The following is a 22,155-nucleotide window of genomic DNA, read 5'->3' as shown; positions in this document are numbered from 1 at the left end:
GGTCGCGACGGTCACTACTTTGTTGTTATGACTACCGTACCACAGAAATATCTGTCATATCAACATACACTGTTGATCTATGGTTATTCAATATACTTTGTATACTTGTCAATGGAAAACTCAAATTCACGTTGTCAAACACGAATCTAATTGCATGATCAATGGCCCAACTATCGGCTCCATGTTGCCTGACCTCAAAACTTCATAGCGGAATCATTCGTACCAAATTAGCGTGTAATGTTACTCTATTGTTGAGGGGAATCTGTTATTTTAACAGTTTTCTTTGGTATTCGTAGGGTGACATTAATAATTGTTGGCCAGTGCTGTGGCTTAGACTTTGATGAATTTGTTGATTCAAGAGCTTGTTGCGATAGGTGAAAATTGACAGATATACAATTTATCTGTAATTCGGTTGATTTTACCAGCTTTTTTCTTTCAGTGAAGTATTTGGATGATTTTTGTCTCACAAAAAAGCAACGTTTTTAATTTCTTTTTACAATTTTTATAATATTTTCAAAATTGTAAGGAAGTTTCTATTTAGTTCTTAAAGGTTTTCAAATTTTTTTAATTAATTGTGAAATATTTCAATCATTTCTGAATCAGACATGAAGAGGCATCTATACTACACCCTTTCAAGTTTATAATGAGAGAATGCAAGTTTATATTGAGAAAATATAAATTGATAATGAGGAATATGAGTTTATATTGAGAAAATACAAAATTTTATAATGATAATATATAAATTGATAATGAGAAACGGTACTTCATATTGAGCAAAAATAAGTTGGTAATGAGAAAATGTAAGTTCATAATGGGAAATAAAAATATTTAGGTTTTATTTGTACCTGATTTTACTTAAGTGGACCTGTATTGAAAGGCATTCAAAGCTTAAAAATGTCTGTTGTGGATGGCGAAATCGACGGTAATGGTTATAATTTAAAAAATCTTACTTAAGCAAGCGAGCAAATATGGTAGTAGTACCTCGAAAGAGCAGTGGATGCACCAAAAAATGTTTTAACGGGATGGAAATGTGCGAGAGCAATACTGCAGATACCTACATTCAAAACAGATATTTCATTTTAGTTGATATGCATGTAGGGACTTGAATACACAGTGAAGTTTGTCATATAGATACGTTCAACGCAGTCTTATGCATTCCAGTAACACCGCCACCCAAAAACTTTGTACAATATAATTTCCGTATTTGACCTCACGCTTTTAAAATGCTTCCGAGTGCTTTAAACAATGCTATATATTAATTGTCTTTATGCTGTATCCCCGAAATGTTGCAGCATTGGCTCACCGACTTCAGATCAGCTTAATTGCAACTTTTCATTCTTAAGATTTTATATTTTCTCATTATTAAATTATCTTTTCTCATTATCAAGTCATATTTCGCATTATCAATTTATGTATTCTCAATATGAAGTAATATTTCTCATTATCAATTTTTATTTTCTCATTATAAAGTTGGATTTCCCATTATCGATTTGCGTTTTCTCAATATATACTTATATTTCTCAATACAAAGTTATATAATCTCATTATAAACTGGAAAAGGTGTAGACTGGGTCGATTTATTAACCGATATCGCGCCATCGATTTCTCGATAGGATTTGGGCTCAGGAAAAAAAATTTCCACTACGCATACCCAAAATAATAATTTTCGAGCCTGCGAAATTAAATTTTTTTGAGTTTTAAGGTTTTTTTCATCACCTACTAAAAAAATTTTCATTTGATAGTAAAATTTTCATGTATACCCTGTCCGACCCAAAAAAGTCCGCTAAAAACGTTGTCGATAACCGGTTTTTACAGTTTTTTTAGCGGACATTTTTGGGTCGGACAGGGAACATATATATGAAAATTTTTTTAGTAGGTCATGACAAAAACCTTAAAAATCAATGTCGAAAAAGTCAAAAAATGAAATTTCGCAGGCTCGAAAATTATTTTTTTGGGTATGCGTAGTGGAACTTTTTTTCCTGAGCTGAAATCCTATCGAAAAATCGATGGCGCGATATCGGTTAACTTTCGTCCATACAAATCGACCCACCCTAATCTATACTCAGGTGCCACTAAAATCTTTTTTTTTTTATCTACAGACAAAATAACAAGAAATATTTTTTTCATTCATGATATTCTATGTGACACATTTTGGTTTCTTTTTGTTGTTGTTATTTTTACTCTTTCAAATAAATTATGTACATATTTAACGTTGTGAAATTTGACTTTTTTATTCGCATCGCTTCAGAGCATATTGTCAAACTACTTACATGCACTATGTACGTCCGTTTGTATGTACGTGGGTTTATATTTGCCTATAAAAATTTGTAGTTTGTTGCTATGGATGATCAGTCCTTACCATTTTGCTGGTGACTTTGCTGTTACCATGCAAACTTTTATTTTACTATTTATAATTTTTTTTTTTCATTATTAGTATAATTTCACTTCAGTTCATTCATCGATGACTGGTAGCAAGCAAAAGTACCGCAGCTGGCATTTAATGCTTTGAAATAAAAAAAAAAAAGAAAAAAAAAAATTTTATTATAGCAATTTAACTTTATTATGCTTCCAAAAACTCTTATCGCCACCAATTAGGAGGGAAGGCTATTGAATTTCATCAGCGGCTAAAGTGCCAAAAAAATGTTTAACCAATTCCGAGTGATTGTAAAAAAATTAATTTTATTGGGATTTTCGTAATTATCTTTCTTATGAGCTTTTATGACTCATTGAATTACATTCATAATGGCTCTATCAAGAAAAAAAAAAAAAAGTACCCAAATACCAAATCCCCATTCTTCTTCGAGAAATGCAGCAAAATTTACAGATCACATAAACGAATATTACTTGAGTTCTGATTCGTAGTTACATGTAAATGCAGCATTCAGGGAACAACAGCTGCTTATGGATAGGCAAGAGTCAAACGCGTTTTGGAGGCGTCAACATGTTTTGCAGAAGAGTTAATGCATGTTGATGTTGTTGTAGAAGTGTTCGTCCCATACGCGCCGTCCTACCACGCACAAATTTTCAACACTATCCTCTAACGGAAGCCCGAGGAAATTTGCAGTTTCAACAGGTGTGGGCCAAAAAGAAAGGGGTGTTAGGGGTGTTGGTTCCACATTGCAATTGAAAAGATGATTGGTATCATGTGTGGACACGTTGCAAAGAGGACATACATACTTTATGTGTGTCAGGGTTGATTCTGGATAAGTAAGAGTTTAGCCTGTTAAAATATCCAAATCGAAGTTGAGCTTGTGTAACGCGTGTCTCCTTAGGAAGGTTGCTCTCCTCTACTGCGAGTTTCGGGTATTTGACTTTAAGAACCGGGTTCGCCGGGCAATTCTTGGCATAGAGGTCCGACGCTTTTTTGTGGATATCTTTGAGGACCTCTCTGTGATTTTTCTACAAACGGCCGAGTTATCATATGCCGCATTTCCTCATAATGCTTGCCGAGATGATTTCTTAAGTCCCTGGGGGGCTTTAATTAGATGTCACTTTGGATGCTCACTGTGTAAATGGTGTTCTGAGTACATAAGAAAACAACCCGCAGCGATTCTGAGAGCGGTGTTTTGATAGGTCTGTATCGAGTGTGCATCTTTTAGGCTCGGCGACCATATCGGGGACTACAAAAATGCACTAAGAAAGTTCGAAATTTTCCCCTCAAATCTTCGAATATTTTCGACAACTTTTTTGAAATTAATATTACAGAAAATGTTACAAAAAATTTCGACACGTTTCTGAATTTCACTTCATCAACTAGCTTTTCGGGTGCTAAGTTTTGAACATCTGTCAAATTTTTTTACACAATTTTTGTTATGAAGTTATTTAATTTTCTATTTCAAAATTAAAGAAAATAAAATAAGAAGAGAACAACGTAAAATAAAAAGGTAGTATTTTCCCAAGAAAATAAAGTGTTGTTTAGCTTCACTTGTATGTTTGTAATTTCGTAACTGTCCTTTCGACTAACGCCCCGATTCTGAGCGTTACCGGTAAAATAGTACCCAGAACACTATGTAACCGAATATCGTTACCAGTTCTTTTAACCGCGATTCTAGCCCAAGTGGTAACGCTGTCATCACCGAAAAACTCGCCAGTGTCTGTGGAGAAATTTGAAAGGTAGTTTTCTTTGCTTTCACGGTTGCACTTTGGTCCATTTGGACCAAAAATGGGCCTTTCCAACCCCATTTGGTCCGCTGGACCCTTTTCTTCAATTTTGGTCCTTTTTAGGCAGTAGCCACGATTGGTACTTCAATGGAACTCTCACCATACAAAATTGCTCAGTCAATAAAATGTACCAGAACAATAACATTTCACCTACGATATAATTTATGCCAGGCATTAAAAAAAAAAAAGTGTTGGTAAACACATAGTCGTTAATTGTTGATGAAATAACCGACTAATCAAAAAAAACTCTTGTTATATAATAATACTAGCAGACCCGTCAGACCTTGTTCTGCCCTAAATTTGGTCTATCTCCATACATTTTAATACGCTTTTTCCGTCTAGCTCTGCCCCCCTCCTCACTTTTTCTTAATCCTTTTATTCACTCCTCCCTCCGTATTTTCTCTTCATCTATCTCTATTTTCGTCTCACTCTATCTCTTTCTCAGTCTCCTTCTCTCTTTTCTCTTCTCTAAAGTTTTTCCCATTCTTCTTCATCCCTTATTGCCAGGCAAATCGAATAGGACGTATGTAAATAGTTATGGGGGTATTATAAATTCATGAGTTTATTTCGGCTTCACATGCACATTTATCAGTTTTGCCAGGTTAATGCAACTAAATCGAATATCACAATGAAAATTACTTTAAAGCTCTCAGCAACAACTTTCATTTGATATCCATATTACACACACATTCTAGGGGTATCCGGATCCAGGTTTTGCCCATATCTTGAGACCCTAGTCACCTAGCGGTATAAAAATTACTCTGTACTAAAGCACTCATCAACAGCTTCAATTTGATACCCATAATGTAAAAACACATCCTAGTGTTACCCTGACGCACGTTTTGGGCTATATCTCGAGAGCCTTCACAAATAGGTATGAAAACTACCCTGTACTAAAGCACTCATCAACAGCTTTCATTTGTTATCCATATTGTATAAACACTTTCTAGGGGTACCCGGGTCCACGTTTTGGCCTCAATCTCGAGGCCCTAGTCCTCAATAGGTATGAAAACTACCCTGTACTAAAGCACTCATCAACAGCTTTCATTCGTTATCCATATTCTATAAACACGTTCTAGGGGTACCCGCGTCCACGTTTTCGCTTATATCTCGAGACCCTAGTTACCCGCGGGTACGAAAAATACCCCGTATCAAAGTACTCATTCGATACCCATATTGTACTAACATATCCCAGGATTACCCACGTCCACGTTTTGATCTCAAGACCCTATCCAGAACGGGATAAAAATTAGCCTATGCCTGGCTCCTGGTTCTAAGCTACCCCTCCACCAATTTTCAGCCAAATATGTTCATCCGTTAATTCCTCTTCAATCACTCTTTATCTATTAAAAATAGCGCATCAAACCCCGTTGCGTATTTTTAAAGGTTTGAGCATTCAAAGGAACATAGGGACGGAATAAGCGACTTTGTTTTATACTATGTAGTGATGTACATCCATACATACTTATAAACCTACGCCCGAAGTTAAATAACGCAGCGAATGCTATATATATGTACGTATGTATGTGTCGCATGAAGCCTCACTCAAAAGCAATTAGCGCGGACAATTTGGCTGATATAAGAAAGGAATCAAGTATTTTTTTTTTGATGCAGATCGAAGGTAAATATTTCAAAGTTTTACTGAAAAGTAGAATTTTTGAAATCCATCCATCCGTTTATGAGTTATAGCTGTGTAAACAAAAATTTTATGATTTTTTGCTACATTTTGGGAATTTGCCACTCCCCTATAATATATATCTTCAAATTATATAAACTGTACCATCTCACGTAGCTAAGCTTTCAAATGCAAAAAACCGTTTTAAAATCGGAATATTCTGTGTGAAGTTATGTGCATACATGGCATTTAGCGACTTTATTTTATAAGATTTATAGATTAATAACGGCTAGATATTTCGATGGGTTATACAACACTATGTAAAATATATGAAAATAAAAATTGCTTCTCGCCTAGCATAGCTTACAAGCCAACCTAATATAAACGCACGCAAGTCATTTTCTGTCAAAAATGTCTCATGCAGATACAACTTGTATGAGAGCAACTCAAATTGAATTTGCTGCGTGAAAACCTAACTCGATTTCCAATTTCTGTTCTGCGTGACATTTAGATTTGACGTTTGCACACATGCTTTACATTGTCGCAACGCATGCTTATTTGGGTTAGGGCAAAAAACGCCGGTTGTTTGCGTGCGCTAAAAAACCGCAGTGCGGTTTTATTAGGTTGGCTTGTTATAGCGAGCACTCTCCCGTGAGCCTAACACTTTCAAAACTTATACATATACAAAGAAATTCTATGCATTACTTCCCGTTTGGCACGTTTATATTTAAATCTTTCTCACCCAGCTCAATGAGTTCAAGGAGTTCCAGGACTATTGTGGTGTTAAGCCACGCAAGGTAATTGAAAACTAAGTATCTTGGCACAAGCAATATTTCAACTCGAAGACAGAAGGAAGCAAATGCAAACGAGATTTGATTTCGGAAGAAATGTTTTGTATAAAATTATTCCCGTAGGTGCTAGCTCAGGTGTTCCTGGGATCAAAACTCACACTTACTGTATCTAGGCTCTGATATCAAGTTTAAACGTTAAGGGAAAAAGTAAGCATCTATAAAAATACATAGTTCGGCAACACCAGAATGCAAATTTTGAACATTTTCCTACTATAACCTAACTGCAATATACATTTTATTTCATTGCAATCAACCACATAATGCTAGAGCCAAGAGCTTTGTGACCAAAACTAGGTTCACAACGTTTGGTTGGTGAAAGATATAGACTTATCTTATGTCAAAATATAGAACCATTTTTGGTTGCATGCGCATATATTTGTTTGTTCAGCTTGAGTTAAAGGAAAGTCTTCACTATTTTTAGTAAAATTTTATAAGGAAACATCCTAAAATTTTGTAATTTATACTAATAAAATAAAATAAATATTTGGTCCTTTTTTTTTTGATAAATTTTGGTCCCAAATGAAAACATGGTGTGGCAACCGTGTTCGCTTTACCGAAAATGTCTCACTTGTAGATACGAGGTTAACGAATAAACGGGACGATGTGTGTATGCATATTATGCGTGATAAGTTTCTACATAGGTATATTGTAATTTATTTTGTATATGTATAACAAGAGGCAACACTTTTTACTATTATCTTTACTTATTTGCGCTTACAATTCTTTATTTTTCAGTTTTGCCTTTTTCTAAAAACAGCTGTTGTGTGGTTATTTCGATGTAACCATCTACTTTTGAGGGTAAAAAATAATCCGGCTACTTTCGCGGGTAGAATACCAAAAGGGTGTAAAAGTTGCCTCATGATTTCATTACCGTGGTGAAGAATGTTGTTACCACACTAGAATCGGGGGGTAAGTGGCTTATTAGTGTTAGTATATCCTACCAATTCATGTTTGTTCGTACAAGGTTTCCAAAAAGTTCCCCGTTCTAAAAAATACGTGGTTTCGAACTATTTATGAGCCCTGATCTGAAAAAGGGCCCGGTTATAAAATTACCTGGTTCTAAAATGTATCCGGTTTTGAAAAAGTACGCGGTACTAAAAAAAGTACCAGACTTTAAGTAAGTGCCCCGATCTGAAAAAGTACCCAAATTCGAAAAGGTATACGGTTCCAAAAAAGTACCTTGGTTTAAAACGGCACAGCTATGAAAAAGTACCCGGTTATAAAAAGTACCCGGATCCGCAAAAGTACCTAGTTCTAAGCAAGTGGCCGGATATGAAAAAGTACCAGGATTCAAAAAAGTATTTGGTTCCAAAAAAGTACCCAGTTCGAAGTAGTATCGGGTGTACCGGGTTCTGGAAAAGTTAGGCAAAAGTATGAGATTCCTAAAAAGCACTAGGGTCTAAAAAAGTACCGGATCCGAAAATTACCCGACTCTAAAAGAAACACGATTGTGGAGTTATAAAGAAATTAATATAAGTCTAAGAACGTTCTCATAATATTATGGATGTATTACGATTTGGACCCGACCTTTCGCACATACAAAGGAAACTTTTTATTTCAGAACCCGAAAAGCAATTTTTTTGCTTAACATTATACGATTTTAGTTGTTTAACATTTAATATCCTAAGGGGTAGCTGTTTCTTTCCCCGAATGGGTGACTTACCCGTTACTGCGTGATATACACCTTTTTTTGCCGAAAGTATTCGAAAAACTAACAGTATGAAACGAGCGTTAGATATCGAAACAAAGAACTAAATATTTGAAGGGTTACAACATCGAATTGATGAATCATCCGCAATGCAGTCTGTTTTATCACCGAACACTACTACTTCAGTTTAAAACCTTTCACAATAAATCTTCGCAGGAATACCTCATGAAGGTTGTGGGTAACTTTTAAAATTTCTCCATTTGACACCCTTTCGCCAATTCAACTCACTGGTAAACTCTGAGCGTATTCTACTACAACTCAAATCATCTGTGCATCTCATCTATATTATTCACTATCGAAGCTATTTTTACCGGTGTATCCCACGTTGGACGCCATTTTTAGCTCATATGAAGAATTCTTGAAGGTACTGAGTAAAGTTAGGCGTTTCAAAGATTATTCAGGCTATTACGAATCAATATCGAAACGAAATTGCATACTCAAATCTTTTTTCTCAAGTGGCCATAAGGTCAATTATTTTGTTTTGCATCTCTACGTATTACAATTTTAACAACTGAATTTGGTTTTGCTATATTTCTGGTTCAATCGAATGAATGTTTTTATTATCAAATTTGCGGATACTGCGCTCCTTTCCTATATTTGGTCCAATTCTAGTGAAAAATTTAACAAAAAACTGGTCCTCTCTGCGATAGAGAGAGCTTATTTAACTGAGAGAAAACTTGTAATAAAAAAATTGCATCGAATTCCTTTAAAAAACGAATAACTTATTTAATAGAAGGTTAGTCAAAATTTGGAATAACATATCGCGCGACCTTTTATTACTTTTTCTAATAATTTTTTTTACAGGGCAAATTCAAATTAAAAGCCCGGGCCGGTGATGATTCCTTGGAATTAAGAATATATATAACTAAATTGACAATTTTTCGTCATTCCTTGTCAAACCAGTTTCGGGGTTGCGTCGTCATCAGTGTAATTTTTCGTGTTTCATTATTCAACTAAACGTCTAACCCATTCTGTTGAAGTTTTTTTTTGTTTTGGTGTTCGTCATTACGTCAATTGGTCTTTTGGCCATTGACCTTATGTCACCCCATCATTCAAAACATTCGTTGCGTCTCATTTATACTGTTAGCTGACGAAGCTTTTTTTATTGGTGTGTCCCACGTTGGGCGCCTGGGAAGGTACTAAATTAGGCGTTTTGAAAATAATAATCAATAATTAAGAATCACCAACGAAATGGAATTGCATACGAGGGACTATACGAACTTTTTAAACAAATTTTATTTTATTTTATTAGTTTTTGTTTTCATAAAAAGGAGAAAAATTCAATAAAAAGCGAAGAGTTTTGGGTACAAAGAATATTATTTCGATGTCAATATCTTAAATAGAATATCTTTTCTCAAATAATTAAGATTTTAGGACTATTTCCTCTGATAAAGCTGTTTATGGGTGCTCTCTAACAAATTCTAAATACAAAGAACTGGAATGTGGATAAAAAGTGAAAATTTTCTTAAACTGTTGCCGCCTTTAAGGCGCTTAAGCCAGTGCATAGTTGCGTTATTTGCATGTGAGTTAGTTTCAATATCCTGAGACTGGACGCCATTTGCTTTCATATTGTAATGTGACCTTTCGTATGGTAATTTAGGTATGGCTTTATTACCACTGTTACCTTTCCCTTTACCGAGAACGATTTGATCACACATTTGCTATATGTGTCAGACAAATTATTGCGAATGTCATTGTGTATGTTTATAAACCTTATAAGTGCTCCTATTAGATTGACATGGGATCGAAATCGAAATCAGCCAACTAATTACTTTCTATGCATACAAATATGTGCAGTAATTGCCTATACATTAGACTGGGTCGATTTTTTACCCGGCATCGCGCCATCGATTTTTCGATAGGATTTGGGCTCAGGAAAAAAAGTTCCACTATGCATACCCAAACAAAATAATTTTCGAGCCTGCGAAATTTTATTTTTTTTACTTTTTTCGACATTTATTTTTAAGGTTTTTTTCATGACAAAAAAAAGTCGAAAAAAGCCAAAAAAAAATGAAATTTCGCAAGTTCGAAAATTATTTTTTTTTGGGTATGTGTAGTGGAACTTTTTTTTCCTGAGCCCAAATCCTATCGAAAAATCGATGGCGCGATATCGGTTAATTTTCGTCCATACAAATCGACCCACCCTACTATACATATCCATACCTATAAAATACAGTTTTTTACTACAATATTTGTCCTACTTTGTATCTATACATAGCTTCCTACCATACATATTATGAAGTTTGAGACCCTTCATACATACACACAAACACTTGTTAACTTAATTTTGCCCACTTAGCAAATTGTTTTTGGCTCTGCGATTCACTTGTCGATTTTGACATTTTTATTAAACATTGAGTACGGAATGCTTTTTATTATTGCCGGCCGGTATTTGAACAGCAATCACGGCTAACCGCCCGTCCCGCAGGGGTGCAAGTATGTGTGTGTTTCCCGGTGTTACAACGACAGTTTGTATTGGAATATGAAGTGGAATGTCAAACACAGGTTTTAATCTGAAAAAAAGAGTAGATAAAAAATATTGTATTGAGTTAGCTGAAGCTATCAATAAATAAGTAAACGGTTAGTTTTTTAACAGCGTTATTATTACACTGAGTCTAGACCGCGTTTAATATCAAATAACATATACATTAACGTAAGTGGAAGGATTACTTTCTGGTTATAACCGAAATGTTGTTAGATCGTTTTCATATGACCATTTCCAACCTCCTAGATCATTCCTCTTTTCCGCCTCTTCCTTGCACGAGCAACATGGGCAGTGAGGGCTCAAGAGTTAATTGACATATATTTCGCTTACTAGGGTCACACATATGAAGGGCTTAGAACCAAAAGGATCTAAGTAACATCGACGTTGAATTGAGATAATTAAGGTTAATGTAAATTACTTATTGTAAATTCTGGGTAAATGCGTTTGAAATGATTCCTGTCTAAATGAATGCAGGTTAGTAAACTAATTCAAAGCATGTTTACTGCAGATGGAAAATAAATGTAAATTTCCAAAAATTATTGCAAAAATTTCCAAAAATTATTGCAATAAAATTTCGAACGTTGATTGCTCGGCCAAAAGAACATGTAGAATTTTTTCGAGTATGCAGTCTTGTAGCCCGTTTAATTTTAGTAAAATAAAGTGCTAAACTTAAGTTCGTAGGAAGTCTCGCTGATTTTTGGCAATTTTTTTTATGGATCCAAGCGCACTTAAACCCTTTTGGCTCCAAAAATTGTTGCAATAAAATTTCGAACGTTGATTGCTCGGCCAAAAGAACATGCAGCATTTTTTCAAGTATGCAGTTTTGTAGCCCGTTTAATTTTAGTATAATAAAGTGCTAAACTTAAGTTCGTAGGAAGTCTTGCTGATTTTTGGCAATTTTTTTTATGGATCCAAGCGCACTTATACCCTTTTGGCTCCAAAAATTGTTGCAATAAAATTTCGAACGTTGATTGCTCGGCCAAAATAACATTTAAATTTTTTTCGAGTATGCAGTTTTGTAGCCCGTTTAATTTTAGTATAATAAAGTGCTAAACTTAAGTTCTTAGAATGTATCACTGATCTTTGGCAATTTTTTTTTTCTTACGAGGATAAGGACTTTTTTCCCATATAAAAAAAATTACGTTAAAAAATTCCTATGGGGTATAACTCAAGAAAAAAATTGCCAAAAATTAGGGAAATTTTTTACAAAACTAAGCCAGTAAGTAAGGCTTCAAAACTGCTTACTCAAAGGAGTTCTAAAAATCTTGAGAAAAATGTTGAAAATTTGGCAAATTTTCGCGAATTTGGCATACATTAGGCATAGTGACATTATATTAAGTATTTACAGAAAATATACAACGTACAGTTGCAGTTCAGCAAAAATTTCGCTATTTTTAACAGTTTCATTTTATTTCATTTTGCCACTGCTATACGATGATGTATTTTCATGTAAGCCTGCTTTTACATTACTCAAGTATTGAACACAAGTCTGCGGCACAGACGAGAGAGGGGAGAGGCTTCTTCACCTCTTTCAAGTCAGCGAGACTTCCTACGAACTTAAGTTTAGCACTTTATTATACTAAAATTAAACGGGCTACAAAACTGCATACTTGAAAAAATTCTGCATGTTCTTTTGGCCGAGCATTTAAATTTTATTGCTTGGAGGAGCGCACTTAGATCCTTTTGGCTCAAATGATTAATGCAATAAAATTTAATACGTTTTTGGCCTGGCAAATATATGGCACTAAAATGTCCAAAATGGCTTGGATAGCATTGTCAACAAATATACACTATATTAAATATACAAATATGGGTATAACTAAATTTTAGAAAAAATGTCACTTAGATCCTTTTGGTTCTGAGCCCTCCATATAATCTTAAAATTTTCGTTTGTTTGTCATAAAGTATGGGCCCATTGGTCGCCAAGTTGTCGGGATGGAAATACAACTTTTCGGGTAAAATTTTTAACCTAGATCATACAGTAGACCAGTTTCCCGTTTAATACCCAGTACAGGGTTGTAGGTAATTAATTTTTCTTTTTTCATTGACGAGTTTGACTCAGAGATGTAGAAGAATCCAATAATTTGTGACGTTATTAGTGGGCATCTTGTTTACAATCGATTGTTCGACTAATCGATTAGTCGAGTAGTAACTTTTGTATAAATTGAAAATCGATTAGTTGTCATCACTCGAATACCGAAACTTTTATAAATTCAAATTTTTACATCAAAAAAAATTTATTTCATAAATTCAACTTCAATTTTATTACAAAAAACTAAAAAAATCTAATTGTTTGCTGCAAACTGAGTTTCTGGAAACGTAGCTGGGTATGATATTTCTTTTCCAGTTGAGAGGATGCCAAAGCCGCAAAGTGTTAAGCTGCAGATGGCTAAAAATAACTCCACAACGTCTTTAAAAATTGCAGGTTTTATTAAAAATTAAGAAAAAGAAGTTATTCGAACAACCGAATGCAAGCTACTAATTGATTAGTGATAATCTATTATTTTAGTAAACAAATTTCGCTAATCGACTAACTGATTATTCGAATACGCGACTAGCAAAAGTTATTTAGTTATTAGTCTCATTATTTTTATCAAATGATTTCTGAACTTTTTTGCATTCTAGCACTTAAACAAAAAGTATGAATTCATCATTAGACTTAATTTTGTGACTAAAAATCTGGTTTTGTTCATCATTTGATTGACCTCCCCTTTTTGGAGCTTGATTCCGCAATTCAAAAGAATGCATTCATTTACTAGTATAATTAGTCATGCGATTTTCTATTTAATTAATTGCAATAAATTTTTGTATTTTATGACTCGGACAAAAAAATTAAGTAAACTCTCAGATTTAATTTTGTAACTTGTTAACTTTTAAAATCATTTTCTATTCGTTTTGCTCAGAGGTATGAAAGATTGTATTCATTTGCGACGAGCTATAAGCCGCTTGATTTTTTTATGAAATGATTGAAATAAATTATTATATTCTATGACTAAGATAAATAAATTAAGTCTTGTCCATTATTAATTTTAAAAGTAGTTTTTTTATAAATTCGTTTGGCTAAGAGGTGTGAATGAATGTATTAATTTGCGAGGAGCTGTTAGTCACTTGATTTTTTAATCAAATGACTGACATGAAATTTTGTAGTCTACGACTAAAACAAAACAAAGCAAGTAAGGAAGGCTAAGTAACCGAACATTATATACTCAGCGTGAGCTTCATTCGTACATTTCATTTCAGATAAATTACTTTTCTACATAACATGTGGCCCGCTCGTTTAAAAAAAATGTCTCCCCATTTCCTCTTACAATAAAACTTGATAAGTGAAATATCATTGATTCAAAACTATTTTTTGCTAAGTTATAGCTTATTATTTTAGTCTACGACCCTTTTAAACTTATTTTATATCTAAGTTGCCGTGGTCTTTAATCGATCCCGTTAATTTTTACTAGACATATTTTCTGCTATAAGGAAAATATGTGTACTCAATTTCATCACGATATGTTAATTTTTCTTCGAGTTATGGCTCCCGAAACATAGAAAATTGCTTAGTCATAAAAGGGGCGGTGCCACACCCATTTTAAAAAATTTTTGTGTTTTCCAATTTAATGTTATAATTCAATTTAGAAAGTAAAATTCTATTGATACGAAGCTCTTTTTCGCTAAGATATAGCATATTTTATTCGTCCACGACCCTTTTAAAAATCTTTTATATAAAAGCCGTCTGGCAACAACCGGACATTGCGGCCAAGTTCACGCAGCACATCAGCTGTGCTTGCCGACCACCACCGCGCACAATTTTTGAGTTTACATCAAACGACCCGCCCACACGCATCTATCGTGCCCGCTCGCGTTCGCTACCCAACGCAGTTTTTATTTTATCGCCCGCCCGCCGTCGCGCAGTTTTTAATACTTGATTAAAATCATTTGTAATTGTGTTTATATTTAAAAGTTAAAGTTTTGAATTAAATAAAAATTTTACTTAAATAAAGTGTCTATTTAATTACAAAGATACATACAAATTTAACTTTGTTAAATAAAGTTCCTAGTGCTATTATAATTAAACATGGTCCTTCGCGGCCAAAACACACCAGCGACCAAAGCAATATAAATAATAAATATAAAAACACGCATACAATACAATTTTGCACAAAAATACGCGGTTCGGTACGAACAAAAAAAAAAAAAACAAAAAGTGCGAAAAAACTAAAGTGCTTAACAAAATTTATTAGAAACATTATTTTACATACAAATACAACACAAATGTGAACATGGAATATTTAATTTATAAAAACTAAAAGAACTAGATTCAAAAAAAATACATGAATACATAAAATAACTAAAACACACATTAAAGTGTGACAAAAAAGGTGGAAAAAAGGGAAAGTTTTGTGAGGAAAAGGAAAATTTTAGAAAAAGTAAAACCTAGGAAAAATGTTTAAGGTAAAATTGAGAAATAAGAAAATATTGAAGAAAAAAATACAATTCTAAAAATGCATTTGAAGAAAAAAAAAGAGAAGAAAATTTGTTTAGAAACAAGCGCGGAAAAAATTGTTTTTGTTTGAAAAACTTAAGTGGAGAAAAAAACAACACATTACCATTACAACAATACAACATCGACATCACAACAAAAAGGAGGATTAACACAAAATCAGCGAGGAGCAAATTACAACAAAGGCCAGAAGACAACACAAAAACCCACAAGTAACACACAGTTCACATAAAAAAAATGTCTGAGTAAGTACTCTCGGTACCCTCCGTCTAAAGTACGGACTCCAAATCTGAAATTACCCAAATTATATACCCCTCCGATCTAAACATCCGGACCCTGGTCATATAACCATCATCATAAAGCCTAAACGGCAAAATATTTCATTTGCCCACCCCACTGATACCAAAAGGTACAGTCCCTTCAAAACCCTTATAATTTTTTCAATACATAAATTTGTGTTCCCGTAATAACGGAAAATCCACTGCCCGGTACCCAAGAAGCTCGTTGCGCTAAATTTATACTTAATTATAAAAGTATATACGTATATATGTAATATCCCTGCAAAAATCGTTGGATCATGTGGTCCACTGGAGTACTTACCATTATACTCCACTGCAATGGAACAACTCATGTTTCTACACGAACATATTGTCTCGGATATTAGCATCGCTAAGTTATCCCATCACTAAGGCGATGCTAAGGCCATGCCAAGCAGTATTTACGTTAATAATCAAATCAAGTATACACATATATAAGGCAGCCCAGAGAGATGTCACACACAGATGCATTTACTTATACGCCTATGTGCGCGCGAGAGACTGTAAACTACAAACATTCACATCAATAATTCAATCTTTATGTATCTACATAAACGAATAAATAATTGCGCCTACACATATGTACCATGTGCGAATACGAGCAGCGGAGAGTCAATGCGCAAACACATGCATATATCTGAGAAGTTTGAGAGCTACTGGACTAGTAGATTCTGGAAGCGCCTAAAAGATGTTGGCGGCCACCGTGGTGTGATGGTAGCGTGCTCCGCCTACCACACCGTATGCCCTGGGTTCGCACCCCGGGCAAAGCAACATCAAAATTTCAGAAATAAGGTTTTTAAATTAGAAGACAATTTTTCTAAGCGGGGTCGCTCCTCGGCAGTGTTTGGCAAGCGCTCCGGGTGTATTTCTGCCATGAAAAGCTCTCAGAGAAAACTCATCTGCCTTGCAGATGCCGTTCGGAGTCGGCATAAAACATGTAGGTCCCGTCCGGCCAATTTGTAGGGAAAATCAAGAGGAGCACGACGCAAATTGGAAGAGAAGCTCGGCCTTAAATCTCTTCGGAGGTTATTGCGCCTTACATTTATTTTATTTTTTAAAAGATGTATAAAATTGTGCAATTTTAGTTATAGCTGAGAAGTTTGAGAGCTCATGGACAATGCTAGTACATTCTGGAAAAATGCGAACGAGGAAACCAAAGGGTATAAAAGGCAACAGATGTAGAGGCGCTGTAATTCAGTTTGAGTTGAGCAATCAATCAGTTATTGATTAAGCACGCGATCTGGCGGCCAATAGTAGAGTTCAATTTGAGTTATCAATCAGTTTGGTTATTAAGCCAGCGAGTAGCAAAGTATAAGAGTCATTGTGAAGTACTTTAATAAAGGCCATTTTTCCATTATTCAATATTGGAGTTATTTATTCAACAGTTTAGTGATTCGAACTTAGCAGAGGATTGCAAATAAGAGGATTTGCAAGTAAATTCGTTACAATATTGTAAGCCGATCATTGCACGTTTTTAACGATTGTAATCACTACACGATGTTTATTGGACTGTGCGTACTCCATGGATTACTCTGATGTAATGCGGAGCTGGAGTATATGGTCCAGTCCTAGGGCATCGCAATGTTAATTGGACCATATTTTTTGTATGAATTGTGGTTAATTTTGGACCATTCGGTTGGTCTATAGCAAGTTCTCCATACATGCATGCATGGAGTACTCTCGATTTTTGCAGGGATATAACAAAAACTTATTTATAACAAAAAATCCAGCATACATTAGGCGGGTCTCAAAAAAAAAAAAAAAAAAAAAAAACCAGTGAACACCCACCCATTTATATACTCACATTACTTGTACTCAGAAGCGCTGAGACAAGCCCGTATTAAAAACACAGCTTACATTAGGCTGGTTTAAAAAAAATTTTTTTTTTGCCCTTTTGACAAATTTTTTTTCGATTTTCACAGCTTAATAAAAGCTCCCATTTCTTGATAAATTACTTTAAATATTATAATGCAAAAAACAAACGAAACCCAAAAATTTACCACTGCAGACCAATGCCTGCAGGAATTAGAAGTTTACTGCTCAAAACGGTCACCCTCACAAGCTACCGATTTATCAGAGTGTATGCTTAAGGTCAAATTAGAAGACCTTGATAAAATATGGACTGCGAGGTGCTAGCGTCCCATCGAGAAGTAAGTTTCTCCGATAATTACACAGATGTTAGCGGCTCGGTTGAGCAAAAATTCGCTAAATGCATGGAAACCTATCAAACATGTAAATCTGAAATTATGGAAGCCTTACAAATTTTCAACACTGCTAGCACCAACCAACAACAAATACCCGCCCACCCAATAAATGACTCAAACTTAAATGGTTGTTATTTGAAAGTATCAGCATGTGACACCGAAGTCACCGAAGCAGATGATGAATACTGCGAAGCACTCTACCGGACGACTACAATTCGCGACGAAGATGGACGCTACAAAGTCAAACCGCCGTTCAAGACGGAATTTCCAGCCAATCTGGCACTCGGTCATTCACGGCCCGCAGCACAACAGCAGAATATCAGCATCGAACGAACCCTCGAAAGAAAACCCGAATTAAAAGACAAATATTTTGAATTCTTTAATGAGTATTTAACCATGAATCACATGGAACCCACCTCCCAACAAGAGATAATTAGAGATGGTAAATATCTATTATTTTATCTACCCCATCATGCTGTCATAAAACCCGACAGCAAAACCACAAAAGTGCGAGTCGTCTTCAACACATCAAAAATGTCACATTCTGGCAACTCGTTGAACGACGTCCTCCATACAGGCCCCATACTACAAAATGACTTAATGCTCGTCATACTTAAATGGCGACTGTATAAGTTTGTTTTTAACGGCGATATTTAGAAAATGTATCGCCAAATACTCATCCATGAAGAAGATAAAGATTTTCACCGAATCGTTTCTCGAAAACACCCAACTTTGCCGATAGAAGATTTTCGACTAAAAACAGTTACCTTTGGTGTAAATTGCGCGCCATATTTGGCAATTCGAACCCCACACCAACTCGCCCACGACTGTCAAGACGAATATCCGCTCGCTAAAAACATTTTATCAAACGAAACATATGTTGACGATGTTTTGTCAGGCGGTTATAATATACAGTCCACTTTGAACTCCATGACTCAAGTTATCGCAGCTTTAAAATCGGCAGGGTTCCCTTTGAGAAAGATGTCAGCAAATCACCCTGAAATTTTAAAACCCGTTCCCGACCCCGATTTGCTAGACGTCGACTTTCTTAAATTCCACGATACGAATTCCACAAAAACCCTTGGAATTCAGTGGAACGCGCTAACCGACACCTTCACCTATACGTACGATCCACCATCAGCAGAAAACACGACTACAAAAAGGCAGATTTTATCAGCAGTTGCGAAACTGTTTGACCCCGCAGGATGGCTATCGCCAATAATTATTCTTGCAAAAATGTTGCTGCAACAACTCTGGATGGAAGGAAAGGATTGGGACGAAGACGTGAAGCCTGGGGCTCTTCAAAAATTAACCTCAATTTATGAAAATTTACCCCACATCAGAGAAATTAAAATCCCTAGGTGGGTACAGTATTCCCCCGGTAAACTCATCCAGCTGCATGGATTTTCAGATGCTTCGGAAAAAGCATTTTGTGCCTGTGTATATTTACGGGTACAAACCCATGAAAATAGTTTTTCATCCCATTTGCTAGCTGCTAAAAGCAAAGTAGCACCCCTTCCACGGTTGGAGCTCTGTGGAGCAGTCTTACTCTCCAAATTAGTAAAACAGCTCCGAGGTGACTTGAACCTACCACAACACCAACGCATTCTCTGGTGCGATTCTGCCATCGCACTTACATGGTCAGAAAAACCACACCATACCTGGAAAACGTATGTCGCCAACAGGACATCCGAAATTCTTAAGAACGTCGACAACGCCACTTGGAGGCACGTTTCCAGTAACGATAAGCCAGCGGATTTGGGCACTCGAGGCTGCAAGCCACAGGACTTAGTCAAATGTCCATTATGGTGGGAAGGACCTAATTGGCTTATCAATCCATCAACTTCGTGGCCAATGGATATATCTCACCACACAGCTCCCCCCGAACAACGACATGTGGAGGTATTCCACACCCTGCAGGAAGAAAAGAGAGATATGATCGACCGGTTTTCATCGTTTTCTCGAGCGCTTAGTGTCGTGGCCTATATGTTGCGGTTTATCCAGAAAGCAAGGAAACTAAGAGTTCCAGCCACGCTCAACCTCACCCACGCCGAAGTGAATGATGCCAAAATCAAAATCATCATTCGAACTCAACGGAATCATTACAGAGACACGACAGAGCTGCTTCAAACGTCAGGACCCTTACCTAAAAAAACACCCTTCTGACATTAAACCCCATGTTAGATGACTCAGGAGTCATGCGAGTTTCCGGAAGATTAACCTATGCCACATGTAGCTTTAATGAGCGGCACCCAATTATCATACCCGAAAACTCTCGATTTTACTCTCTTCTGTTGGACTTCCTCCATTCGAACCTGCTGCACGCCGACAAACAGCTGACGATCCGAATGGTACAGCAACAGTACTACATTCCACGTTTGAAGCAAGAGGTCAAAAAGCTCATCTTCCACTGCAAAACCTGCACCATCTGCAAACAGCAGAGGAAAATGCAGATAATGGCAGCCTTGCCCACCTTGCCCAATGAGCTGCACAATCGGTACAAATGGAAATGCCCTCAATGCAATATTCAAGTTGCAGATTTAGTTGTGGCAAAGAATGATTTACTACCCCCGAACGAATGGCGTTTGGGGCGGGTAATCACTTTACACCCTGGATCGGATAACCAAGTTCGAGTTGTGGAACTCAAAACCCAACACGGACTAATAACTCGGAATATTGCCAAACTGTGCGTGCTACCAATTGCCTAGCAGTGCTAACCCTACCTCTGGTACCCTCTGCTTCATGCCTCTAGCAATCTAGATATACGCTACCCTCACCAACGTGCCGTCTATGTAGGCAGCGACACGTGCTAAGGCAGTGCCGGGCGTTCCTCGCGATGAAGCCTGAGGAGCGCTACGAGTGCGCGAGGAAGCACCGGTACTGTATCAACTGCCTGGCAATGTAGCACAGCACCGGGGCATGTGATTCCCCCTCCACCTGCCGAAAATGTTTGCTCGGCTTCGCGGGACGAAAAGAAAACAACCCTCGCCACCGAGATAGGGCGAACCCACGAGCACGCGCGCAATCCCGCCAGAGGGCAATCCAAAGCCGGTCGGCTAGACAGCGCGATGAACAACTTAGAAAACTCGTCAAAGAGGCACGGGCGGCCCTGGACCGGGTCGATGCCGTCCTTAACCCAACCACGCGCCGGGGGGGGGGGGGGGGGGGGGGACGACGTCTGGCAACACTCGGACATTGCGGCCAAGTTCATGCAGTACATCAGCTGTGCTTGCCGACCACCACCGCGCACAATTTTTGCGTTTACATAAAACTACCCACGCAAACGCATCGTGCCAGCAACGTTCGCCCGCCTGCCGTCGCGCAATTTTAATATATTTTATTTTAGTTTTTTTGAAATTTTCATTCCCGTTTTATACTGATTTTCAAAGTGAAAATAAATAAATACATATTATAATTTAAATACGTGCCCTCCTTTTTTCCTTTAAGTAAGTGCAGTGCTGTGTTAAGGAATTTTATACACCGCTTTCGTTAATTTTTCTGCAAAGCATTCCTTATAGTAGAAGCAACCTCTCTGCCGAATTTTGTTACGATAGGTTTAAAGATTTTTGATTTATGATTAACAATATTTGTAAATTTTATTTTATCACAAGTGGACGGTGCCACGCCCATTTTAAAATTATGTTTTCAAATTTTTATCAAGAGTCTCAATATCAGTCCACACGTCAAATTTCAACATTCTCGTGTACCAAATTTGGTGAAGATATCTCAATATTTACTCAAGTTATGGTGTTAACGGACAGACGGACGGACGGACATAGCTCAATCAAATTCTTTTTCGATACTTATGATTTTGATATATGGAATTCTATATCTATCTCGATTCCTTCATACCTGTACAACCAACCGTTATCCAGCGTATGTAAAGCACGCTGAGTATAAAAAAAGTCCGTTTTTATTAAATTTTGTGACTCATCATTTAATGATTTGTTGAGTAAATTTTGAGGTATCTTGATGAAATTTGGTATGTAGGTTCCTGGGCACCTATCTCAGATGGTTATTTAAAATGAATGAAATCGGACTATAACCACGCCCACTTTTTCGATATCGAAAATTTCGAAGAACCGAAAAAGTGCGATAATTCATTACTAAAGGCTGATAAAGCGATGAAACTTAGTAGGTGGGTTGACCTTATGATGCAGAACAGAAAATCAGTAAAATTTTGGACAATGGGCGTGGCACCGCCCACTTTTAAAAGAAGGCAATTTAAAAGTTTTGCAAGCTGTAATTTGGCAATCGTTGAAGATATCATGATCAAATTTGGGAACGTTACTCCTATTACTATATGTGTGCTAAATAAAAAT

General features: G+C 36.3%; 1 protein-coding gene across 3 annotated transcripts in view; it reads right to left on the bottom strand.

Moving 5' to 3' along the window:
- Positions 1-10,397: 10,397 nt before the first annotated feature.
- The window catches only part of LOC137253131 (neurobeachin-like protein 1), a 269,267-nt gene continuing 257,509 nt past the window's right edge, over positions 10,398-22,155 (bottom strand). For all 3 annotated transcript variants that reach the window (XM_067789567.1, XM_067789569.1, XM_067789570.1), the window contains one exon: positions 10,398-10,848. In XM_067789567.1, coding sequence (XP_067645668.1) covers positions 10,683-10,848 — 166 coding nt within the window. In that variant the 3' untranslated portion in view covers positions 10,398-10,682. The remainder of the gene's footprint in view (positions 10,849-22,155) is intronic.

This window comes from Eurosta solidaginis, chromosome 5, assembly GCF_040869045.1.
Source record: "Eurosta solidaginis isolate ZX-2024a chromosome 5, ASM4086904v1, whole genome shotgun sequence".
NCBI lineage: Eukaryota > Metazoa > Arthropoda > Insecta > Diptera > Tephritidae > Eurosta > Eurosta solidaginis.
Note: the sequence above shows the minus strand (reverse complement) of the source record. Positions and strands in the feature narration are given on the sequence as shown.